Raw genomic sequence first — 26,340 nt, 5'->3', positions numbered from 1 at the left:
AAGGCCTCCAAGAGGTGGGCCTGGTACTGCAAGTCTCCTGGAATTTTACTCTTGTATTTGTGTAATGAATACATGTAGTAAGTGGCTGCTTTGTGCCAGGCACTGGGCTAATGTAAAGACAGGGCTCCCAGCCCTCAAGGATTGTATGAAGGGAGAGCAGAGCTGGTGTTCCCTAAAGGTCTGTTACCTAAAATGAGTACCTTTCTTTTACAAACACATCTAACAAGATTTAGTTTTACTTGCTTTACCAGCCCACAGCCAACCAGCAGTAGTAAAACAGTGGGTGTAGGGAAGATGGGTAGCTGTTGACCCAGAAATGACAGCCAGGAATGGAGGAGGAAGACAGATACCCATACAGTGGAGATGCCAGAATTACAGTTATGTGTGAAGCCGAGATCCCAGTGTCTTTCCCATACCCTATGAGGACATCATTACCTAACACTCCAGTAATTGATATAATGCCTGTAATGCCTCTAAATCTTTCCAAAGAAATGGATGGTTATTGTACTTAACACAAGAACAGCTATAATATCTCTTCGTTGTTTTTTATTTTATTTTTAATATGTCCAACTTAACTGTCTAAATGATTAAAATATGTTTCTGCTTAGGAACAAGCCATAGTTACCTGGGAAATTTACTTACATGGTGGGGCCTATTCTTCAGCAGAACCACACGTATGAAACACAACTCGAGTGTAGTCATGTCACTGCCACAGGTACCGTCAGGAATGAGCAGCTGTCAAAGGATAGGTAGAATACAGTCAGCTTCTTGGAAAATTCACCGTGAGCATAATATAGTCACTGGAAGTATACACAAGAGCATTGCTCTGAAATTTATTTTCAGTGATCATCCATTGCTGAAAACCACACTTTATGATATTTGAAGAACCGTTTTGTGAGGTGCACATGTGGTGGCGAGATAACCCCAGGCAGCAGATGACAGGAGGGTACGCGGCTACAGATTTCAGTGGAGTGGGGTGAGTTGTAACTGACCACATCGGTCACACCGAGCTGTTCTGTAGGTGAAGCAGGCAGACCTCTGGGTTGCTACAGGTTCAGTTCCAGATCACTGAGATAAAGTGACTAATGCAATAAAGCAAGTCACACAAATTTCCTAGTTTCCCAGTACCTATAAAAGTTTTGTTTACACTGTAGTCTATTATATGTGCAATAGCATTGTGTCTAAAAAAATGTATATACCTTAATTTAAAAATACTTTATTGCTAAGAAAATGCTATCACATGAGCCTTCAGCAAGTCATAATCTTTTTGCTGGTGGAGGGTCTTGCCTCATTGGCTGCTGACTAAGAGCACAAGGTTGCTCTGTTGGGAAATTCTGGAACTGTTGCTTCTACTGGACTTGAGATGGTTATTCTCCCCGTGTCATGCTTCTCGTTCCCCGGCTCCCAACAGTGTACACAGCGTGTGGCAGTCACTTTGAGTATTTGTTGAGTCGATGTTCCTCTGAACGAGTAAGACAGTACACATTTGACTGCCTTTCAGCCATTAATTCCCTGCCACTCTGGTGGTAGGGGGGAGGCCTGGGCCTTATTCTTTCATTGTTAGTCTGTGCAACTTTTGGCTCTGGAATGTCTGTCATTTTGAGTAGTAGTCACTGTTCTGCCCTCTCAGCTTTCTGGACACGTCCTTACTTTTCATGACTGTACTGTATTCACTCCAGATCCTCTTTCCTTTGTTGGGGGTAGGGCAGTGGAGGGAGGAGGAAAATTGGACAAAGGGTAAAGATAACCCAGTACAACCATTGAAAGCTTGCCCTTTTGCTTCAGAGCCGCAGTCTTCAGAAAAACACACATAGCTAGTGCTGAGTAATTTTTGAGTGATTCCTCTGCCGTGAAGGGACTTGAGTTCTCAAAGGACTGAGATGTCACTTGCCTGCATCATAGACACTGCTACGGGTGACTTTCCCATGGCACCTACATCTGGCAGAGAACTGGAGCCATCACGGTTTTCTGAGCAACCTGGTTGGTGCAGCGACAGCCACAGAGTTTAAGACAAAGAACTAGAGGAGGGCAGTCTGGAGTTGCCGTGTATTGCAGTGCGTGCCATGGACAAACGGGCTTCAGTTGTGGAGTCTCGGTTGTTTCAGGGCCGTCCCCAGAGGCTCACCCACAGCGGCGAGGAAGAACGGGCGCGGCTGGCACTCACTTCTGAAGGAAGTGTGCCGGCTGTGCTGTGCCCAGGGTCTTAGAGTCAGCACGCGTCACCGCACCTCCACCCCTCCACCCTCACGCCAGCCCTGTGAGGAGGGGCTGGGGCTGGTGTTTTCACAGGTCAGGAGACCAAGCCTCCTGAAGCCCCACAGCCAGATGGTGGGGAGGCATCTTTGGACTCGTTGTCCAGCATTCCTACAGTTTGCCCCGTCACCCATGGGGAGAGCAGAATTCAGAGTCTCTTATCCCTGGAAAGTAAGCCATTTGGGCCATAGTGCTAGAAAGCCTGGCTGGTTTCGAGAGCACTCCCCCTCCTGGTGGCTGTTTTGCCTTTACTATTGGCTAATGGGTACAGTTAGAATGTCTTCATGGTTGCAGCTTAACCCTAGTCCTAGGTAACCACTACTTTCCTCCCGCTCAGTCTCAGACAGCCTCCGCATTAGTCCCTGGTTTGTCCACAGTGTAGGGGCAGCGGTGTTACTGCTGAAGAGCGTTTTCCCAGAGGGCCTGGTGCTCCACTCCCCACCCCTTTGCCTTTTAGGTCAAAGTTTGAGCATATACATGGAGGCACTGTCTGCCCAGTGAATCCATAATAAAAGCAGTGACCTGGAGACTAGCCCCACCTCTCAGCTGGTGTGTTGTGTGTGCTGCTGCTGGTCTGGCTGACCGTGGGCAAGGCCTTTGCCCTTGGAAGGCTCCCTTTTCATTATCTGTCATGCGAAGGCTTTGGGCAAGGTGGCCTGGTTTCACAAAGGCTAACTTAACTCTCAGGGGTAGGGAAGAGAACTCACATTGGAAATGAATAGAAGGTTTAGGCAACCTTTCTGTGAGCAGCCCACACAGACACTCATGGCTCACTTTGGAAAGGTGATTCTGTCAAGTCCCCTTGATGACCAGACAACATCTGACTTTGAGTTCTCTCCTCTCTTCCAGATGCCAGTATGGACAGAATAGCTTATGATGCTTATCCCCGCCCACCACTTCCGAGACATTGAGCGGAAGCCAGAATACCTCCAGCCAGAGAAGTGTGTCCCACCTCCCCACCCCAGCCCTGTGGGAACCATGTGGTTTATCCGCGACGGCTGTGGCATTGCCTGTGCCATCGTCACCTGGTTTCTGGTCCTCTATGCGGAGTTTGTGGTCCTCTTTGTCATGCTGATTCCATCCCGAGACTACGTGTACAGTGTCATCAACGGAATTGTGTTCAACCTGCTGGCCTTCTTGGCCCTGGCTTCCCACTGCCGGGCCATGCTGACGGACCCCGTGAGTATGTCTGGGCTTGTTTTGACCAGCCCACACTCTCCTCCTCTGGCCCTGGCATGGCCACAGCCTGCATGTGCCCCTGACCTTGGCAATGTGGAGACAAGAGCCGGGGCTGGGGTGGGAAAGTGGGGTCAGGCCCCACCGAGGGGACACCATCTATGCCACAGCCAGGCTGTCTTGGTTGAGTGACGCTATCTGTATGTTGGTACCTACATCAATTGACCCTGCTGTGGGTGGCATCTAGCCTACAGGAAATCTTGCTTCTAGTTAGAAAGGTGCAGTCGAAAACCATGAGGCTGGGGCTGGATGATCAGGAGTAGAAAGCATGCTGGGAGTTGGGTCAGGACGGGGCTTCCTAGTGAAGACAGGACTGGAGCTGTGTGGGGCTGAAATGAAAGCCCTATCAAGTTCCAGGAACCTGCATGGAAATGGCCTCTACTTTGTTTGGGGGAGGCCCTTTTCCTCAAAAGCTGGACAAGCCTGTTTCAGGATATAGCAGGTCCCTCTTGGTGACTATCTCTGGGTAAAGCAGTGGTGGTGTTCTGCCCGGTGACATAGCTAAATGTGCCAAGCTGTGCAAGTGGCTATCAAGTGTCATTTACCCTGGTATTAAATCCTCCGTTCCTGCTCATTATCTTGTATGGGAAAAGCAAGAGTGCGTTATTTGATAAAGACCTCCTACGGCTTAATTGTTGCAGGACTTCAGAGGAGTGTGTTTAAATTAAGAAAGCCAACGGCGGTGGCACTGACCACACAGATTTTGTTTGTGTGAGCCCCAAGGAAGAGTGCAGGAAAGATGCTGGGTCCTGATCTAGTGTGCCCTCTCAAAGGGCTCCATTTCCTGCTGGTTCAGGTGGTGGATCATTAATCTGTCCCTAAGGAAAGCAGCTTTCCCTTCTCAATGACAAGTTAGCCACTGGCCCAGACGGCGCCTCTTTTCGTGTGCATGCCTGGGTAGATCACACACACTGGCAGTCACAGGTCTGTTGGCCCAGTGTCTCCACCTCTCATTAGATTGTTGGACGACTATCACTTGAAGGAAATGAAGTACGTGGTTATAAGTGCCCCAAAGCACAAGGGTACGAAAGGGTTTCCCTGGCAGCATCAACTTGATCAGACCGGAAACAAGTTGAGTTTATTCAGAAATTTTATGTTGCCCTTGCTGTTGGGAATACAGAAGTAAAAGATGTTATTTGTCTCAGCTTATAATTTAGTGTCTGCTAAACCCCAAGCACTGTTCCTTCCCTTAAGGTGTCGTCTGTCTAGAGGAGAGACAGGTGGGGCTAGCCCCATGTGATGAAGGGTGTGGTAAAAGGAAGCACAGATTGCTGTGGAAGAATAAGAATTAATCAATCTAAGCAGGGGTGGCTTCCTGGAGGAGGCGATGCCCAAGCCAGTTCTCATTAGAACAGTGTATATGGGCTGGAGAGGTGGAGTGTGGTAGGGCAGGAAGACATTGACGTGTTCTAGGCAGAGGGAGTAGCATACACTGAGACACAGGCCTGCAGAATGTGATTGTTTGGAGTGGTGGGAACTTAGAATGGGTTTGGGTTGGTGTTATGGCCAGAGTGTCAAAGAAGTAGAGTAGAGGGTGGATAATGGAAGCCATCTAGAGCCCCTGAGGAGTTTAAACGAAAGAGTGATGAGATCAGGTTGTCATTTTACAAGAATCACGCTGGCAGCAGTGAGGAGGAGCCCAGGGGCCACTGAGGGGAGGGATAAAATGAGTGTCGTGTTCATTGAGCACATACTATGTGAGAGGGGCCTTCTGAGCAATGGAGACAGCTGTGAGCGAGGCACCCCACATCCCTGCCCTCTTGCGTCCTAGCGGATGGTGTCAGGCAGTAAAGATGTGGTGAAACAAGGTAATTTCAGAAAGCGAAGAGTGCTTGGAAGACAGGAAAACAGCAAAACACCACAGGTCTGGTGCTGGGGTGGTGACTTTCTGGGGCGAAGAGAGACTGTTTAGCTGAAGGAGATCTGGGACAGTCCCTGCAGCAGTGCCTTGTGACTTGAGGCCCGAATGACAGGAGGCTGCAGGCCAAGAGGTGAGGCTCTGAGGGCGGCGCCTCGCGGGCAGAGGAGTCGGTACAGAGGCCCAGAGACAGGAGCGTGCTTGGCACATCTGAGAAAACAGGTCTAAGAGTAGGGTGACTGCAGTGTGGTGGGTGGAGGCAAGAGGTGCTGGAAGAGGTGGAGAGGGCTGCAGAGGCCAGGCCGGGCAGGGCCTCCTGAGAACTTCAGTCTCTCTCGTCAGTGCCATGGGAAGCCATCAGAGGGCCATGACATGACCTGATTTTTAAAAAGACATTGCCTTGTGCTTGCGATGGGGGTCTGAGGTGGGACGAGGAGAAACAGGAGGATGAGAGGTATCACAGTGGGCCATGCAGGATGCGGGGGCCACCCAGACCAGAGTGGGAACGGGGAAGCTGGGGGAGAGAAGCTGTGGGATTTGGAATATATAAAGTCATTCATTGTCAGGCCTGGCTGCGCATTAGAATCCCTTGGGAGCTTTTGAAAATTACTGATGCTTGGGTCCCACCCCTAGAGATTCTGTTCTAATTGGTCTGCGATGGGACCCTGGGATTGGAGTGCTTTAAAACTCCCAGGTGCCCCTCATATTCAGCCAGGTCTGAGAACTGCCATTCAGAGAAGTAATAGACTGGGAGAGAGCGGGAAGGGGATGCCTTCCATATTCTTGGCTTGAGAATCTTGGAGATTTGCTTGTGCCATTTACTGAATGTGAGACTCTGGGGAGAACAGATTTTGGAGGAGAAATCAAGGCTCCTGTTACGGCCAGTGTCTCTATTTCATGTAAGCAGAGGTGCCAGGTGGGTAGTAGATACCAAGTCTGGGTGGTGGGGAGTGAGGATCAGAGATTGTAGTGTGGAGGTCTTTGGTTTCTAGAAGGCATGTGAATCGGGGAACTGGAAGTGGGGTGGGAGGGAAAGGAGGCTTCCGCCCTGGCCTTCCGGCTGCCCTCACACCCGTGTGTTCTTTTACCCCCACATTGACTCCTGTGGCCCCTCTGGGGACTTCCTGGGTCTGACCCCTTGCAGTTGGATGCAGGGGCAAATGATTCTCACTGTGGTATGTTGCTCAGCTTCCAATCCCAAGTAAGTGAGATCCACAAACAACATTCTGAACACCATTCAGCTTCTCCTAGGTGTTTTGCTGGTGCCCCAAAGAAAACTGGGCCAAAAAAACACATCATCTGTTAAATGTCTATCTAAGGGGAGCAGCTCAAAGCACAGCCTACAGACATGCCCCCTCTCTGCCTCTCCCCACTCCCAGCCTGTGACATCTCATGCAAAACCCAGCAGGCAAAACAGAGGGAGGTGGAGCTGCAGAGGAAGGACACCCTGGGGCACCTTGGCTTCCAAGGGGTGGAGTTGGAAGCCCAGATCTCACACTGAAAGCAGATCGGTTAGGGGTTCCTTATAAACACTGCAGGCCGAGTCTGTTTTTAGAAAGGCATCACTGCAGGGTTCTAAAGAGTTCCCTAATAAGATTATAATGTTTTGTATCTCAAGAATTCATGTTGTTTGTAATTTTTGAGAAAAGTTTATGTCCAGAGGTTATAAACAATGTATAACAGTGTGTGCATTGTATATAATTTTTTTAGGCAGAAAAAGTCCATCCTAAGGTTATAAACGGTGTGTAACAATGTATGGCTTATATGTCACTTTTCTTTGTTAGTATTACTAGTTAAAAAAAAAAATCTCCTATAGTCTCAGCCAAATAGTTACTGTACCACTTTCAGCTTTTAATTTCTTATTCCAACTGTAGCATCAAAACAGCTGGGAAGAGGGGAGTGACTCACTCGGAGGTGAAACTCCCATTTAAGAAATGGGGTACGAGGGGCAGGTCTGTGAGGAGAGGGAAGGAGACAGGTGGAAAGAGGGGCAGTGCCTCACTTGGCAGGTGTGTGGCCTGGAGGTGGCGTGGCCGTGGGCAGGAGCACAAGGGCGACTGGTGTTTCATCCCAGGGTGCCCTCTCCTTGCCTGCCCTGATTATAATGTCATCAGAGGAGCTTTCTGTGTTCCTGAAACACTTGAGGCATTGAGAGTTCTAGAGTGGCTCCACTTGCCCAGAGGAGGCAGCCTCTTAAAGACAACTTGGACTCATTCTTATCTTAGTACCCTGTCCCCGCCCTGCCAGCCCCATCCCAGTTTTACCACCTGTTCTTTTCCAGTTCTGAATACATTGTAATTCTTCACCCTGTCAGCCCCCTCAGGAATCATGAAGGATTCCCTTTAAAATTTAGATTTGGGACAGGGGGGAGGTATAGCTCAGTGGTAAAGCACATGCTTAGCATACACGAGGTCCTGGGTTCAATCCCCAGTAGCTCCATTAAAAAAATAAATAAAAACTTAATTATCTTTCCCCCCCACAAAAAAAATTTAGATCTGGGACAATGTCTGTCTCCCAGATGCTTAAAGCTGAGGGACAGCTTTCTTTTTGTCCTGGCTACCAGGGAGCCCAAAGCCAAATGCTACACAGTCACAGCAGTTGCTTCCTTGGACCTAATGATTTATTAACCTCACTGTAAATGATCTCAAATCTCAGATTTGAGAAGAGGAGGAATAGCAATTGATTCAGTTTAACCACATCGTTAAGAGAAAGAAAATTCATCTGATTGCCTGCCACTGCCCCTCCCTGCCTTTGGATCCCACCCTGTAAACACCTTGCTATAAGCAGACCCCACGTGACCATCTGAGACCACTGCAGGCCAGTGGTTGGAGTTTCAGCTGCCAAAGTTCTGCAGTGGAAACGGCAGGACTCAATTGAGTGTGCAGTTGGTACTCCCTTCTGGACTCTGGGTGGGCTTACTGAGCACGGCTGTGTACAGAGTCAGCGAGCAAGAATTCACTCAGGCCAGTACTGTGGCAGCATGATGTTGGGAACACAGGAGGAATAGCGCTGGGTCGTCCCGCAGCCGCATGACCAGCTGGGTGCTGGGTGCAGCCAGAGAAGGGCTTTGCACAGTTCGCTCAGAGGTGTTGGCACATTACGTGGGTCAGGTCGGGTTCTTGCTTCAGGGTCCATTTGAGGAAGATGCTGCATTCTCCCTCGTGCCAGGCAACCTCTCATGCCTGCCACTGAGTAATCCATAAACATCGACTGGGAAATCTTTCTAGCTCCAGAGGGAGGAGGGTAACTGATTTGGGGATTACCTTCCTCCTACTTTTCTGTGGAGGAGACAGATGGCCTTGCGACACAGGCCTGGGCTGGTCACCCTGTTTCTGGCAGAGCTGTTGGAGGGAGAGTTTGTGCCTGGACCAGCAGGTGTGAGCATGCCTCGACTCCTGTGCCCTGAAACAGCTTAAGCAAGTTTTCATACTTGTTGCTTGAAATAAATGGAATCATTGGTGCTTCTTTGGAACCCATCTCCTTTTCATTGTGTCCTTTCTACACCATTGTACTATCCTGTACTAACTAAAACAGGCCTTATTATCCTGGGCTTGTTTCAATCATAATGTTGGTGTGATGATACAGTTCTTAGCAAGAGAACGGTATTATGGCATCAAGGCAATTAAAAAACAAAACAAAACTGTTCAAGTCTTAATGAAAATAGCTAATAAGTACATAAGTTGTCTTCTGACCGAGTCATAGATTCGACTTGGACTGCCTAGGCCTGAATCTTGGCTCTGCCACTTTATAGTCATGATCACGGGAAGTTTCTTAATTTCTCTGCTTTAGTTACCTCATCTATAAAATGTGGAATGTCATAGTCTCTCCCTCTTAGGTTTATTGTCAGAATTAAGTGACAAAGTTGGAACTGTGCCTGGCATATAAGCACTCAGTAGATGTCTGTGTATCATTATCATCATTCAACTTGGGTTTATTGAATACTTGCTCCATGCCAGGCCCTGGGCAATTCACTGCTCTACAAATTAAAGGACGTTGTCTTTGTCCTCCAGGAATTTACTGTCTGTAGGAGAGATCAGTGTAGAGTTTAATGATAGGTGTTATAAGACAAATGCAAGTTGTGGTAGCACAAGGGCCAAGTGATGGATTCTGTCCTGGGTGTAGCCTGGGGCCACTAGGAAGGAGGCAGAGAAGGTGATTGCTGAGTAGGTTTTGATTTAGGTGCAAGAGGCCAGGAGGTGCCTGACAGGCTGGAGGGGAGGCACTAATATGGGTCCCTAAGGGCACAGAGGAAGACTTGGAGAGCATGGAGCCTTTGGGAAACTCCAGGTAGTCCACAAGGCAGGATTGTCAGAGGAGGGAGGCGACATTGGAAGAGTGGTCCAGGGCTGGGTCTTGGTGGCCTTGCCCGAGCCCTGCTCAGGAGCTTAGACTCTGGACCACGTGAAGGCTCCAGGGAGCCAGGGAAGGCTTTTAGGCAAGGGGAATTACATGATCAGATTTACATTTTAGAAAATTAACTCTGGAACATAGTAGGGAGAAAGGATAGAGGTGAGGCTGCAGGGTGCAGGGGAGAAAGGATGGAGGTGAGGCTGCAAGGTGCAAGGGAGAGGCTGGAGGCAGGAAGCCTGGGAGACTCAACGTATCGGGCACAGGATGATAGGGCTCAACTAAGGCCATGGGAGTGGCATGGAGGGAGAACATGGGATTTGAGGCATGATTTGGGGGCAAAACTGACCAGGTGGAGTAGGTGGGAGTGTGGGACAGAGGGTTAAAAGAGTTAGGGACGACTACTGGGTTTCTACGCCAGGTGACTGTGTAGATGGATGTCCCATGGGCCAGGGAGGGGAGAACAGGAAAGACAATTCGGGGAGAAAATGATGGGTTCAATTCTAGCATGCTGAATTGGAGGGCTTGGTTTACTTTGTTTTAGTGCCAGTTAAACAACCAGTTGAGACATCTTCAGCTCCAAAAGAGGTCTGAGTTGGAGCTGGTGATGGGGGAGACAGTCTGGGGAACACAGATGAGCAGGGAGGAGGGCTGGCGGGGGAGCCGAGGAACACCACCTCCAGGATGGACGGGGTCGCAGGAGACAGGGAGAGGCCCAGCCCCAGGGTCAGGTAGAGACCCAGAGGGCATGGAGCTGCCAGAGGAGAGTGACAGGCAGGAGGGCCCGGTGGTCCTGAGGAAGGTGAGGGCTAGGAGCCACAGGGAGTTGCTCATTGACCGGGTGAGAGCAGTGCCCTGGTGTGGAGGCAGCAAGTGCCAGAGAGCCGTCAACCTAAGAGTGGGTGAAAGGAGCGGAGCTTGGAGCAGCTTAGCTCTGATGGGGCAGAGACGGCATGGGAGTCAGCTGAGAACACAAAGGAAAAGCTCAGGTAGAAGTATGAGCCCCTGAGGGACCCTTGTCCTCTAACACAGTGGATACCCGCGGTCCAGGGATTGGGAAGGAAGAAGAATATGAAAGAAAGGTTTACTCTGGCAGCCCCAGTGTCCTCTGACCTAGACAAGGAGGTGGGCAGGGATTGAGGAAGGTCCTAAAAGTCTGGGCTAGTCACTGAGGGGAAAGGTTGATGGCCATGTCATGCCTCGGCTCCCCCAGATTCAGATTCCACTACGGGACTGAATATATGTTTTAGAAGCATGAGAGCATTTAGGTGTTTTTATCTTACTACGTACAAAGAAGAAAGACTGGAAAACTGTATTCCAAAATGTTAATAGTACTGATTTTTGGATGATAAAAATCAGAGGGTAGGTTTTTCCCTTTTAATTTTCTCTTGTCTGTAAATTATTTTTAAATCATGAACAAGTATTACTTAGGAAATGAGAAAAAAGCTCTGTCATTGGCCTCCTGGGTGCAATAATGTGGAAGCTTCAAGCCGTCCCCGTGAGATTGGTGGGGCCGGGTGGTGAAGGTAGAAGCTGTGTCTTCGCGCAGGAAGAAGTGTCTCCATGGGTCATCTGACTCCCTGCCGTCTATCCAGAATTGTGCAGAACAAAATTCCTTACCCTGAACGAGTAAGTTCTGAAATCTGTGGAGATGAGCCCAGAAGAGCTTATTCTTTAAAGAAGAAAAAAAGAGACTAGAAAGTGCTGTGTCGCAGATTCCTCAGTCTGGGGGGCTGGCCCGGCTGGTCTCTGGCTCTGCGAGAGAGGCTCCCTGGGCTGGTGGGGTCCTGCCTGGCTGAGACTGAGCTTCCAGGGGGTTTTCATGCAAATGAAGTCACTCGGAGGGGAAACTTTTGGAAAGGCTGCACTGCTGAGTGATGTCTCTGATCGTGGTCTGCCCGAGCGGGCGGTCCTGAGAGGAGCAGATGAGAGCTCCGGTGGCCTTGGCGCTGTGGGGCCCTTGTAGCCCTTTATGAAGGGGGTCTCCTGAGGTTTACAGCAAATTCTGGTGGCCGGTACCTTAAACACTAGACTGGAAAAAAACAAAAGTGGACCCTCATTTAGGAAAACAGCCACATTTCTTCATCTCCTTGGGGAAATGATGTTCCTTAGTGCTTTTCCCTTGTACATGTGACAGTAGCAACTTCCAGATGTGGGTCTGTGGCTTCAGGATCCACAAAAGGTCACACAATTGCATAAACTCAACTACTTATTCCATTAAAGAGAATTCAGAATAAGATCCTCTGGGGTTTTTTGCAATCCTGTCCTCTGCCGGAGCCAGTGCCCTTCCTAAGCCCCTTTTAAAATCCATTCGTCTGGGTGGTCTGGGCCCTGCCTTGCCTTTGTGAAGACTTCCAGACCCTGGCCCCTCACTGCTGCCTCAGAGGGACCCTCAGACATCTCAAGATAAGACGAGTCATAACACTTTGCTTACAAAATTCAGGAAAGTTAGTCACATTCCTACTTTGGTTAGCTAGCTCCTTCCTGAGTATATTTTTTGCTTTTTTTTTTTAATTCCAGTTTTTTTGAGATAATAATTGACATATAACACTGTATAATTTTAAGATACACAGAATAATGATTTGGTTTACATACATCATGAAATTTTTATCACAATTAGTTTAGTATGCTCTGCATATCCTGCTGTGCTTGTTTTTTAAAATGAGTTTTTTCCTTATTGAAAATGCCACATGTTCATAATTTAAGAAATATAGTCGAGAAAATAAAAATTACGTGTGATTTTACTGCATGAAATAACCATTAACACTTTGGCATGGATCTGTGTGTGTGTGTGTATGTAGTCTTTACTAAAATGGACTTGTAGTCTACATACTGTTTAGGAATCTACTTATCCCTTTAAGAATCTGTCATACATGTTTCCAGTGTCTATAACTGTGTACTTTTATGGCATATTTAACGTTAAGAACTGCCTGCTAAATGGCGCAGGACATACCATATAGTCCTTGCCTACCAAAGTTTGTTTGCTTTTAGAATTTCTATGATAGGTGAGGAGGGTATAGCTCAGTGGTAGAGCGTGTGCTTAGCATGCATGAGGTCCTGGGTTCGATTGCCAGTACCTCCATTAAATAAATAAACCTAATTACCTCTCCCCAAAAGATAAAATGATAATAAAATTTCTATGATAGACTCTTCTGGCATCTGGCTGTATTTTGCAGACCAGATTTTTTTTTTCCACTTTTCTTTGAACTTTTAGAAAAAAATTTAATGAAATACTTGAGATAGTAGTTGAAAGGATGAAAAGGATAATATGATGACCACTCATGTATTCACCTCCCAGCTTCATAAATAAAACATTGCAAAGACAATGCATATAAGTCCAGTCATTATGCTCTATACCTTAGACTACACAGTGCTGTATGTCAGTTATGTCTCAGTAAAACGGGAAGTAAAATAAAAAAAATTGCAAAGACAAGTTAGCCTCTTTATACACCCCACCAGCCCTTCTTCCCACTCCCAGCCTCCCCACCACAGAGGTGATCATTATCCTGTGTCATGTCTTGTTTTCAGCATCTCAGTGCAGAGAGCAAGTTGAATATCTGAGGGCAGTGGCTCCCAGTTGCTTGTGGGTTCATAAGAAATAAACACAGATTACCAATCCTTCATAATAATAGTACTGGTAAAAAAATAAAATAGAGTAAAACTTGGTTCCAGTTTAAACAGCCCTTAGTAAAATTCAGAGCTGTGAATCTTGACCTGGGAAAGCTGGACTCTTAGACATGATGATCCCCAGTAGAAATGCACAAAGACCAAAGCTCTCACTGGGAAATCTAATGTGAGAAAAAAGTAGTGGGGAGTCGAATCCTTACTGTAATATTTACGTAAGAGAGAATGCATTCAATGAAAACAATTTTAGTAAAATGAAAAGAGAAAATTAGCAGGAGCAGTGAAGCTGTCCAGTGAGGAAAATCATTCACTTTTCCTCGTAGAAATTCTTTGTCAGTAACTTATCATCGGTGTTGGCATAACTCTGAACAGAGCCCGCGTGTCGTTGGGGTGAAAATGTCCTGTCAGTGTGTGTGGAGTTGTTGCTTTCACATGACTGTCACCTCTGTGAACCGTCTCAGAACTAAGGGAAGCCCTAGCCCGGCCCTGACACCTTTCCTCTTTCTTACAGGGGGCAGTGCCCAAAGGAAATGCCACTAAAGAATTCATTGAGAGTTTACAGCTGAAGCCGGGGCAGGTAGTGTACAAGTGTCCCAAGTGCTGCAGCATCAAGCCCGACCGCGCCCACCACTGCAGGTACGCATGTGCCGGCCCAGGATCCCCTACCCCACACCCACCCCAACACCCACTCTGGAGCAGACCCTCCCCCCATGGTGCCGTCAGCAGCAGGCCTTGTGAACATCCCCTGCTCCAGGTACGGAGTGACCGCTGTGACTCACCCTCCACATCTCCACAGGCTCCCTAGACGGGAAAGGCCGTTTGGTTTGGGCTCAGGACACCTGTTCCATGACTTGGCTTTGCCACACTTGCTGGAGGACCCTGCACGGATCCTTGCTTGTGTCCAGATCTGTGAGACTGGGGGGATTCCTGCTCTTCCCCTTCACAGCTTTATGACCTTATTAAGGCACATGAGACAAAGCTTTAGAAAATCATTCTGTGAACATCTAGCACTTGAAACATTTAAGAGGCAGGCCCGATTTCACTTAAATTAAGTTTTACAGGGAAATGGGGAAATGAAGGGATTGTCCTTGAAAGAAAAGAAAGACTTTTCTTTAAAACGAAACCTCTAGAGGTTGTGACAGCTGTAGAATCTGGCCAAAAAAGCTATTTCTCCATCTTATCTGTGATGATTTTTCTCTTTTGGTTTTCAGATTTGTTGTTTTGACTCTTCTCGACAAAAAACATCTTATCTAAATATTGTACTTTATTAATACAAGGGAACTTTAAATACTAAATTAGAAATACAGACATGTCACTTGGTCCCTTTTTCAGACTTAAGGTGTGTGTTTGGGGTGGGGTTGGGAGGCACCCTTGTCAGCATGAGCGTGTGGAAGCATCTGGGTTTGGTGAGAGGTCCTGGTGGCTGAAAGGTGGCTTTTCTGTGTGGGCTTCACTGCCCACCTCGCAGAGGACGGTTGGTCTCAACATCCAGATGCTGTGGTCAGCTCCTGATACCTGCTGTGTCCAGGGCCCGGCAGCCCGGCCTGTCTCATCATTGTTGTCCTCATGGTCACCCAAGAGAGAGCTTTGCCATAGGAATGACTCTCCCTGCATGAGGAGTTAAGGTTCAGGGAGGTTAAGTGGCTGCTCCAAGGTTGCACAGAGAGACAGGATTGGGTTCCTGTGTTTCTGGCTCTGAGTCTGGGCTCTTTCTACTAGGGCTCCAGTTTGGAGATGACTTGTATAACTTAATGTAACCGTATGTAAGTTTTTCTGTCTGTCTGAGAGAGAGCAATCTGCAGACCTCCCCACCTAGTCACCACCTCTCAGGGATGAGGGCTGAGGAGGCTGAGCAGGCCCACGGGAATTGCCATTTCCTGTGGAGTATTCTGTCTGTGGGTCAGCTTGTTTCTGAGATCCGGGTTAGAAACTCATTTAAAGCTTTCTCGTGCCTGAGTCGGGGGCATCAGTCTCGCCTTTTCCTGTCACCCTGAGGCTTGGGAAGCCAGCTGTTTTCATCACCTGAATGATGTCATTCCTCAGTGCAGCCCCATGTGGCAGAGCAGCCTTGGAACTGGAGAGGTCAGCGCTGGAAGGGCCACACTGTCCCCGCCACACGGGGGGACGGTGGGCCAGACACCAAGTCTCTTAGAGCCTCGGCTTTCTCCTCTGTAGAAGGGGTTGTTCCTCCCTCGCTTGGGAGGATTAAACAGGAATAAGTGTGCGAGGCACTGGCTCAGTAAGCAGAAGCTATGTAAATGGAGGAACGTGTGAGCGTCGGGGGTGTGCTGGGTTTATACAGGCTAGACCAGAAAAAGGGAGGTGTCAACTTTACAGAAAGAACTCGGGTGACCACAGTGGTTCTTTTTACTTTCCTCCACCGCCTGGCATTTTCCTCACCGCCTCCTCGCCTTTCTCCCCAGGATGACGAGGGAGGTATTCTTGAGTGCTAGTAAACAGATCAGCTTGAGCTAAACAAGAGCTGCTGATTCAGATGAACTTGAGTGAGGATGCCTGTGCGTTGCCTGTTCCTGCCTCAGGAAATGTGTGCTGACAACTGCTCCTTTGTGATGGCTCGTGGTGGTCCAAGCCATCTGGGGACCCACAGTTTTGGATAAGCGGACTCCCCAGCACATCAGACAGAGCTGGGTCTGTGCTGGTTGAGCCGAGGGGCTTACTGCCCGGTTAGAGGAGGTTGGTGCCAGTCCTCCTGCTCAGGTGAAGGGGCAGATACGTGTTTGTGCCTAGCTGTTTGCTTCCCCTCCTCCCAGTAGAGTCCATAGGATTTAAACTCTTTCCCCTGAGCTCTGATGGGTCCCACAGCTACTCCCTGCCCTTGGACTTGTAGGTGTTCCTTCCAGCCCGGTGGTACATGGGTGGGTCTTCCTTTCAAGCAGGCTGCTTTCATTCTGGCATTGAGGACCGTGGAAGCATGTGGAAATCCTTGGGGTGGGGGATGATACGCTGATGTGGACCGCCAAGGGTTTAGGCTTATACGTTAGGTTCTTGCACAAGACTTTGGCAAAGCCTCACACCCCTGCCCACCCCCAAAAACACACACACGCTGAGGCTGAGTCCATCGTGGACTGCCTAGGGCTCCTGCCACATTCTTGTCTTTCTTGTGGTCATAGTTGCTGATAAATTTATATCAGACTAGTATTGGATTTAGAGCATTTTACACACATCACCCTTGACCCTGGGAGAGCAGGGCTAGTTCTGCAGAGGGTGGTTTGGAGAAGCTAAGTTTCTTTGCCCAGAGTCCAAAGTGATCTGAGAGCCATGTTCTCTCCAATACCCTGCACTGCCTCACCCTACCTGGTTTCTGAGCCAGGGCCAGCATGCTGTAGATGCCTTTTTTGCTTGTAATTTTCATCATAGCGAGTGAGGTGTGAGATGAAAACCAGTATGTGGAGCATGGTCCCTTTGGTACCTTTTTGCTATGTCTTCTCTTTCGCTACTGGGGCATCCCAGCCTGAGGTGGTGGAGCCCGTTTCCCCAGCTACAGTGTCAGAGCCTTCACTCCACGGACCCTCACTAAGCGGGGCCCCGGACTTGGCTCTGGGCTCTAGTGGTGGATGAGACATGGCCCTGACCCCGGGGTCTCCCGCCCAGGCAGGGCAGAGGCACTTGTCCACCACGATACAGTTTGGCAAGTGCCGCTGTAGGGAGAGGACACAGGGCTATCACTCTGGGTGGGCAAGAGGACCTCAGCCTGCTCCTTGGAGGCTGAGGGCCAAGGAAGGGCCTTGTACCTCCCTGGAGAGGCAGCACAAGCCCAAAAGAACCTGAATGCCCGGGAGCTGGGGAACTTGTTGGATTTTTCCAGGCTTATGAAGGAAGTACTTTGGTGCCTGAAAATGGTAGGGGGCCTGGAGGAAGATGGGAGGGGATGCTCGCTCTCTCATAAAACCAGGATTTAAAACAGTGGGAGCTGCCTGGGAAACCCTGAAGTCAGGAACCCCAAAATACCTCTAGTTAGGATGTCTGGTCTTTTCAGTGACCCTCATTGCATGCTTAGGACATCCTGGTACCCTGGGAGCTCAGCAGCCCCCAGCATCTTCTTGTGAGACACTCGAGTTGGTACAGGGAGGAGGCCCAGAGAAGGTGGATTTTGCCAGGTGGCGAGAGTGGAGAGAGGCCCTCAGGAGCCTGCTGTGGCTACTATGCGGGGCTGCCCTGCTGTGTCTGGGGAGGGGACACCGCTGAGCCCTGCCCACCGTGCTGTGGGGGCTGGAAGGAAGGCCAGCTCTGAGGTGACTGATTCTCAGAGGGATGTCGGGGTATGACAGGCTCACATTTTGTCTTCCTCCTCGTAAGGGATGGTGCTCGTGGTGGAGAGCTAGCAGGATGTGGGCAGTCCCACCCGGGCCTGGGCATCCTTCACTCGGCCCACTCAGGGACCCACCCGCAGGCGTTGCCCTCAGTGTTCCCCAGCCCCAGAGCCGTTCAGGCTGGGTGTCTGTGAACTATGGGTGAATCAGCCTCTGAATAGTGCCCCCAGCCACATGCATGGATGGACCTTCCCCAACCACACGCGCCACCCCCGGCCCAGAAGTCTGCTTCTGAACAACTCTGTAAGCCGGAGGGAGATGTGCCATCTTGGCTTCCATGTCTTTGCAAATAGGAAGCTCGGAGAGCAGCATGTTGGACAACTTTGGCAGCTCTCAGTGGGCTGTACGCTGCCCAGCTTCTTGAAGGATGAATAGTTTTCTAATTTGGCTGCCCAGTGAGTCTTACCCCATTGTGAAGCCCACCCTCCCAGGGTTCACACCTGGCGTCTTCAGACAGGCTGGGAGGGGAGAGCAAGGACGGATTTGCCGTGAGCACTTGCTTAAACTCTTGGACAGCTTTCGGAGGATGTCAGGCCATTGGCACCACTCTGCTGCTGAGCAAACACTGCCTCCACGCACCCACTTGAAACCCCTTTCAGAAATAAGTGCAGGTAGAAGAGAAACTGCTCAAGAGCTCAGGGCAGGGGAGTGGTTACCCTCAGCAGTTCCCCAGGCAGGAAGAGGTTCAGAGACCCCAGAGCTGAGAAAGGACATGCAAGAAATGGGCTATAGGGGTGGCTCCACATGGGAATGTGGTGGCCGAGGTCCAGGACACAGGGAGCAGCCCCCTCCTTACTGCCTATTTGTCTGTACTTTCAAGGTTATATATGGGGAACAAGCATTATTTATTTTATCTTTAAAATTTTCTTAATTGATAACAGAGGGGGGGATATGACTGGGTAGTGGAGTTGCTGGTACCTGGCTTTCTCTTTATGTCCTTCCACGTCCCTTTCTTCCATCCTCTTCTTACCCTAGCTTTCTGGCTCCCAAGGAGATTCTGGAGCTGGATCAACATCTCTGAAATGTGCCCATTCCCCATGCACCTGTGTTAGCATGGCCCCTTGAACTTGTGGAAAGAACAAGGGTGGAGACCAGAATGACTCCCTGACTCGTCTGAGCCAGGCCCAGTATCTGTTCTCACATTTCCTTCTAACAGTACTTATGTCCTGTACGTGGGGAACCTGAGGCTTGGCATTCAGCCAGTCTGACCAAGGTAGCTGCTCAGTGGATCCAGGCTTGCCTTGCCACCAGAGCTCATGCTGTGCTTAGAAAAAGCCCTGCCTCCCCCTTGGGGTGTGGGAGTGCCCTCCCTCAGAGTGGTCTGGGCTTCCTGGCCTTTAGTCTGGGAACAGCACCCCCCTTCCTCGCTGTCCCTGTCCTGCCAGTGGGCCAGCCAGAGCTCAGGAAGCACCATGTGTGAGCACAAGACTGCCTTGTCCTCTCAGCAGGGCCCCGAGCCAACCCTTCCTGCAGGGTCCGTCCATCATAGCACAGCGCACTTCAGTGAGAATCTGAGATAAAGTTAGTTATGGGAACTAGTAGAAAGAAAAGCTTAAAAAAAAAAAACTAATCCTGTTATTTCCAAGCTTGTATTTATAGTATTTCAAACTGTTTTGAACAAATAATGCCCCCAAGATAAATGTTAGGGAGCCTATTTTAATGGATTGGAAAAGGCTCATCAAAAATTGTTCCTATCTGTTGGCAAATGGGTCTTTCTGAGCTGCAGCTTTGGGAGTAGTTGTTTTCGAGCCCCTATTAGCCTTGTACTCTTGTTTCAGATTCTTATTTCTATCACCCAAAAACGGGTGGGGAGGGCGTTTGCTGTTAAATATCAAAACTTGAAAGAGTCACAATCCAAAAATGATGCCAATAACAAGTTAGTAACTTGCAGATTAATGGGATTTGTGATCAACACTTAAGCTCAATTGACTTTTCTGCTATTTTCAGCCAAGTGGCCATTATCTTAGAGCTAAAAGGCTCCTTGAGGGGGACTTCCTGACACCCTGTGACACCTGCACTTGCCCCCACTCTGAACTCTTCCAGACTCTCCCGTCAGCCACACCCCTAGGAAGTTCCACCTAGCCTGCCCTCAGGGTTTTGGTCTTTGAGAGGAAATGAGGAGCGGCTGTATCCCATCTCATCCTGTCAAGTTTTTGAAACTGCTTCTTCATTCTGACCTCTGAGTAAACGAAATTCTCAGCCCACTGTTACCTCAGGAGAGCGGCCTCTTTCTCAGCCATGTCAGTTTCAGCCTATTTCTCTGTTAAACCAGAGGCCTTGGAGGTGGATGACTGTCCCCCTGGTTGGGATGACTGTGACCCTGGGTGTCCTGGCCCTGCCTTCCAAGTCCCTTGAACACATACCCAGCAAAACACCAGGCTGTGCTTAAGAGGCCACTTCTGAGGAGTGGCACTGATGTGTGGGTTCTGAGTCCCCTTGGGTCCTCCTGCCTCCGTGAGGACCCTCAACCCCCCAAAGGTCTGCCTTGCGGCTCTTTCAGTGTTTGTAAGCGGTGCATTCGGAAGATGGACCACCACTGTCCCTGGGTCAATAACTGTGTCGGCGAGAACAACCAGAAGTACTTCGTCCTGTTTACAGTAAGTCAGCTTCCGAATTCTGCCCCACCCTCCATGAAGCAACGGAGCGCTCAATTCCTTTGAAAATTCCCAGCACTCACAATGTTCTGTGCTGCTGTTCAGAATACTGCCTGGCCATGTAGACCCCACCTTTCTGCCAGAGCCCTCCTTGGTTCCTCGAGTGCCTGCTTCTAAGCCCTTCCCTTGAGCGTCTGGAAGACTGACTCGAGCTGATTAGCTTCGAGCAAGGGCTGTGTTCTGGGCTCCCATCCCAGATGTCCAGTCTAAGTAGCTAAAGAAGGTGGTTTGGCTGATGACAGCAGACCCTCCCTCCGCTGCAGGTAGGTGGAGTGTATTTAGAGTGAGGGCTGGAGGGGCCGTTGGCAGTCAGTGCTGGCTTTTCAGGCAAGTCGCAGGCCTGGAGCCCCCGAGCAGCCTGGGTCACACGTGGTGACACGCACGTTTCTGCTTTTGTTCCACACGCTCCCCATGAATGGCTGCTCACCTCAGACCTGGGGCTGGGGGCGTGGGACCGGTGGGGGAATCACCAGATGCCTCTCTGGCCCTCGTCCTGGCCAGCCCTCAGCCTAAGTGTTCCTGAGTGGGAGGTTCTGAGCATCCCAGCCCGGGAGCCTCCATGGCCAGAAGGTCCTCACAACAATGGCGTCTGCACTGCTTTCCTGTTTCAGATGTACATAGCTCTCATTTCCTTGCACGCCCTCATCATGGTGGGATTCCACTTCCTGCATTGCTTTGAAGAAGATTGGACAAGTGAGTATGTGCCAGGGCTTCCCTTCTTGCTCCGGGGGGTGTGTGACCCGAGCGGGGTGGGCTCTTTATTTCCGTCCTGGTGCCAGGGGCCAACCTCATTTTATTAGATCTCCTGCAAGCCTTTGGACTGACCAGGAAAGAAACAGCAGAGGTCCGAATCTTTCTTCACGAAAAAAAGCAGCCCCTTAAAGTCAGTTCCACAGGTAAAGTAGTGAGTTGGACAGACCCTCTAGCCTGAGTGTGCCCAGGGGGAGTGCAGGCCCCCAGCAAGGAGGCGCGTTCCCCAGAGTGGGGGCCAAGCCAGCAGAGCTCTTACTTCTGTATCTTAAAGCAAGGCACTTTAATTGAAGGGCTTCTTATTCCAACCTTAGGGAAATCCATTTTTAACTTTCTGGCTAGGACGTGGATGGTTTTGTTAATTTGATTTTTTTGTGGTTATTGTTTTTTAACTGCTTAATCACCAATTTACATTAAGATTATAGACAAATTCTTCCTACTTTTAGAGTATCTCATTTAAATGTTCAAATGCTGAGGAAGACAGCATAAATCCTAAGCTAAAAAATAAATACTATTTTAAAAAGTTTAAGAATAAAAAGTTAAATTTTTTAATACAGTAGTCTCCACTTGCCTGCAGGGGATGTATTCCACGGCTCCCAGTGGATGCCTGAACCTCGGATAGCACTGAACTAGATAGTACTATGTATACTATGTTTTTTCCTATACATATATGCCTAGGGTTTAAGTTTACTTTATACATTAGGTACAGTAAGAGAGTATCTGAGTCGCAGGCATCACTGGTCTTGCACTTTGGGGCCATTGTTAAGTAGATTAAGGGTTACTTGAACACAAGCACTGATCCCACGGTAGTCAGTTTGGCTCACGTCCCAGTGGGACAGAGCAGGACAGCATGAGATTTCGTCTTGCTCCTCAGACAGTCTGCACTTTAAAACTTACCAATTGTTTATTTCTGGAATTTTTCATTTAATATTTTTGGACCGAGGTTGACCACAGGTAACAGAAACTGCAGAAAGGGAAGCAGAAGATGGGGGAACTACTGTAGATAACTGGAGGAATTAAGCGAGGCCACCTGCTGGGCTGCATCTTTCCCCCCTGCAAGCTGTGAGATGAGTGTCTTGAGCAGAAACGTCATATATTCACTCTTCCCATTTGATGATCCTTTCATCATCTTTTAGAAGTTTTGCTCTTCCTGCACATACTGACTTCTTAGGCATTTTCTTGCTATTATTTTCCCCAGATCTTGAGAGGCTGTGAAAAGGACAGTATCTTTAGCTCCCAACCGGATATTAAGAGGCCTTCCCTGCCTCTATTCATTGTTCACATGCCCCCTTCTGTCTCCCTGCCCCTGCCCCCAGCTCTGCCTGGCTTGACCTCATCCTAGGGGAGGAGAGCCTCAGGTGTGTTAGTCACCTCAGGCTGCCATAGCAACATGCCATAGACTGGGAGGCTTAAGGTTTATTTCTCATAGTTCTGGAGGCTGGAAAGTCCAAGATCAAGATGCCAGCTGATTCTGTTCCTCATAAGGCCCCTTTTCCTGGCTTGCAGACAGCCATCTCCGCCTCTGTCCTCACATGGCAGAGAGAGAAGTAAGCTCTCTGGTGTCTCTTTTTATAAGGGCACTAATCTTATCACAAGGGCCCCACCCTCACTACCTCTTCCAACCCTCTGCCTCCCAAAGGCCCCATTTCCAAATAACACCACATTGTGTGTGTTAGGGCTTCAGCATATGAACTGAGGGGGCGGTTCACAGTTTAGTCCATAGCATCATGTCTCTTCACTCTCGTGACCACCACCGTTCTGGCACAAGCCAAAGAGGGGAGGTCAGGCTATTAGACAGTGTTGGAGACGAGGAGAGGGTGGGGCGAGGGGATTTCTGCAGATGATGCCATTTGGGATAGTTGGGCACATCGCCAGCAGGTTCCTTGGTGAGCAGCTGAATGTGCACTCACCTTGCTAGGCCCTGGGGATCCAGTTCAGCTCCACATGTGGCCTGGCGACGTGGTAGAGGAGTCCAGCAAGGATACTGTTTCATCTCAGATGTAACTCACCTGTCGTCGGGTTAACAGACGTGGCAGTGATGAGAGTCATGTGGTGTGTTGATGGGGCAGTGGAGCTAGCAGGGGCCATTTTATTAATACTGCAAAGAGCACACAGGTCTTTTGAGATGGTCCTTATTTCAACCTTACAACAAACCTGCCAGGTAGGGAAGATGCATCCCGTTTTGCAGATGACAGCAGCTAGGGCTCACAGAGAATGAGCCAGTTCCCCAGTCGTGTGGCTAAGAGGAGGGCCTGCGATCCAAGCCTCAGAGCGGAGCAGTCAGTCCTGCCCTGCCTGGAAGGCTCCAGCGTCTTCCCCGCGTGCTCTGGATTGTCTTTGGTCAGCGTTCCTGATGGAGGTGGCTTGAGGCACCCAGTTCCTGTGGCAGCAGGCTGGGAAGGTACTGGACAGTCCCGAGTGGAGGCCTGAGAGTTGGCTGGATATGCCAGTTCCTACCGTCGCTGCCCAGCCCTGGATGAGCTGAGGGGGCAATCCAGCGTGTGTAAGCAGTGTGCCCCAGGGTGATGTTCAGAGAAGGGTAGGGAGGTAGTTCCACGTTCCTAAAATCTGGTTCCTGCCTCTCCAAGCTTCGTTTATAGTTCCTGGGGCAGCCCATGAGAGGGAAGACACTGGCAACTGTGCAAGGATGGAGGACAGGCCACAGCTTCAGGGCAGCTGCTGTGGGTCAGGAGGGAGCAAAGGAGCACCCCCTGCCGCGTGCTCGTGGGAGGCCAAGGCCGAGTTGTGCAAAGTTTCTCTCGTGGGTTCTCAGTCATCCCCCTGTGCAGAAGGGACAGCTACTTCTTGCCCAGATTCTTTAGTTGTCAGGCACTGCACCAAGGCTAGTTGGACAGCAGTGAGCCAAACGAAGTCCCTGCCCTCCTGGAGCCTAGGGGTGTAGTAGGAGGAGCAGATACGAAGCAGGAACAGGAAGGAACAGGTGATTCCTGGTGCATGGGATAGGAATGACACCAGGGCTGGAACAGAACATTAGAGCTCATGGTCAGGAGTTGGTGCGGATCCATCCCCCGGCGTCTGCCTGACCTCAGAGACCTTGTCCTGCCCACAGCCCTGCCCGGCCCAGAAGCCAGGCAGGCAGCTGACCCAGCGGTGGCCACCCAGGGCCAGCCCGTCAGCCTGCTGAGCCACCCTAGCCCCGCCCTGCCCAGCAAAGAACCCAGAAGGGAATTCATGAGGAAGTGGTAACTTCTGAGGGAAAGGTGAGGCGATGAGGCATTTAGACGCGATGTTCTTACCCTGCCACCCATTCAATGCCAGTTTCTCCGCAAGCTCAGTCCCAGATTTAACCCCCTTTCCCACTCCTGACGTTCCTGTGAGGGAGCCAGCAGGGCAGCTCAGAGGGTCACTTTGAATCCCCAAAGCCCAGTGAAGTCCAGCTCTGCCCTGCAGGATCGGACCCTCCCAACAGGGGAACAGGCCCAAGCGCTGGAACAGCCAGAAACGTGGGCCGCAGCCCGGGTGTGACAGGCCTGGTGACTGTCGGCAAGGGCAGGCGTCCTTGGGTAGCAAGTGCCCACCAGGGGGCCTACACCGTGCTGCCAGTGCCACCAGCTAGGGCCCCCTTCTTCCCGGGCGGTCCAGGGCTCTCCTGAGAAGCTGCCTTGGTGGTGAAGATCCAGAGAAGGGGTCCCCTCCCCACTCGCCCCCGACCGTCTCCCTCAGCACCTCTGTTTTTCTCTCAGTGAGTTGGGTTTCTGACTAGACTTTGTGCAGACAAGGGACTCTGCCTAAAATAAAACCACACATCTGTCAAACCTTGCTGTAGTGGCCTGGTAGCAGGGGCCGGGGGAGTGAAGGTGCCTGCTCCAGGCCAGGTGGCTCTTCTGTTGACTCCCCAGCTTCAGGACTGACAGTCTTCATGATGCACATGCTCCCGAGAGGGGCCTTCCCCGTGGAGCTTACCTCACACCTGGGTCAGGGCCGAGCCCTGGCAGGTAGACTGCCCCCACCAAGCTTCAGAGCCCAAAGCCACTGAGAGATGCTCCTCTTCCCCCTGGTGTAGGAGCAGATAGAGGCACAGGAATGCCCAGAAAACGCACAGCCAGACCAGGGCTGGACTGAAGCCCTCCCTGCTGTTCAACCTGCGTTTTGCTCTCTGAGGAGAGGAGGGTCTCCCTGTGGTGTCAACAGGCCTTCGTGGAGTCTTTTCTGGGTCCTTCCATGTGCTGTGCGCCATGCTTGGCACCAGAATACAGACCTCCACGCTGGCAGGGAAGAGAGACAAAGGATGATATGTTAGGGAGGGGAAGCCTAAGAAGGCCTGGCCCGCCAGGGAGGGCTTCCCCAAGGGAGAGCTGGTGCAGCCAGGTGTGGGGCAGGACAGTCCCCGCCACAGCCTGGAGGCCAGAGAGGCGTAGCGCCTAGGAGGAGCCTGGGCCCGGGGGGCTAGAGACAGAGTGGAGTCCAGGGTGCGGAGCTGGCAGCCCTGAGCCCGCGTGTCCCGTCTCTTGCAGAGTGCAGCTCCTTCTCGCCGCCCACCACGGTGATCCTCCTCATCCTGCTGTGCTTTGAGGGGCTGCTCTTCCTCATTTTCACGTCGGTGATGTTCGGGACCCAGGTTCACTCCATCTGCACGGACGAAACGGTAAGCTGACAGCCTGCCCAGCACTTGTCTCCACAGCTGGGGTAGAGGAGGGCTGCTCACAGACCCGACCTGGGAGTCCAGTGGCCAGCCAAGGTGTGCAGGGCACATTCCACTGTCCATACCAACACTGGATCTTCACACACACACGAGTCCTACCCACTTGGGGCTGGCACTCAGGTCACACCAGGAATGGGCCCCAGCAGCCTCCATGAGGAATTCCTTTTGCCACAAGCCCTTCCATCCTCCCGTGATGGTCCTGTCTTGTACACAGCACTGTGTCAGGCATTCTGCTGGGCACTGGGATGCCCTTCCCATCCAGTGGCCACAGCCCTGGGGAGAGGTGGTGGACCAAGAGCACCCGGACCCAGGTGGCACAGGCAGGGTCAGCTGCCCAGAGGAGGTGCCTTCATGACCAGGTCCTGAGGGCAGAGTCAGGAGACAGCCCAGCTTGGGCCCCCGGGAGCATCGGGCAACAAGGCCTGGCCTGGCCCCTAGGTCACCTCAGCTTGGGCCATCTCTGTTCCCCGTCTGTTACCTTCTCCCAGCCCCTATGTGCCCCCCTGCTCACAGCTTCTCTGGGAGCTTGGAAGCTGCTGGCGCAGCCACTGCCAGCTCACTCCCCTGGTGCCACTGCTGCTACCTCTCAGCCTTCCTAAGGTGTCCAGACGCCTCGAGGTTGTC

At 50.6% G+C, this 26,340-nt stretch overlaps 1 protein-coding gene across 5 annotated transcripts in view; it reads left to right on the top strand.

Moving 5' to 3' along the window:
• ZDHHC3 (zDHHC palmitoyltransferase 3) overlaps positions 1 to 26,340 on the top strand; it is a 60,424-nt gene that overhangs the window by 15,926 nt on the left and 18,158 nt on the right. For 3 of the 5 annotated variants that reach the window (XM_072941109.1, XM_031686694.2, XM_015236370.3), the window contains exons 2-7: positions 3,103 to 3,432; positions 13,830 to 13,954; positions 20,150 to 20,246; positions 20,915 to 20,996; positions 21,104 to 21,199; positions 25,529 to 25,659. In XM_072941109.1, the coding sequence (XP_072797210.1) occupies positions 3,127 to 3,432; positions 13,830 to 13,954; positions 20,150 to 20,246; positions 20,915 to 20,996; positions 21,104 to 21,199; positions 25,529 to 25,659 (837 nt within the window). In that variant the 5' untranslated portion in view covers positions 3,103 to 3,126. The remainder of the gene's footprint in view (positions 1 to 3,102; positions 3,433 to 13,829; positions 13,955 to 20,149; positions 20,247 to 20,914; positions 20,997 to 21,103; positions 21,200 to 25,528; positions 25,660 to 26,340) is intronic. The other 2 variants (XM_031686696.2, XM_006200709.3) reach the window with 1 other exon arrangement.

This window comes from Vicugna pacos, chromosome 17 (genome assembly GCF_048564905.1).
Source record: "Vicugna pacos chromosome 17, VicPac4, whole genome shotgun sequence".
NCBI lineage: Eukaryota > Metazoa > Chordata > Mammalia > Artiodactyla > Camelidae > Vicugna > Vicugna pacos.
This window is presented reverse-complemented; position numbering and strand designations above follow the sequence as displayed.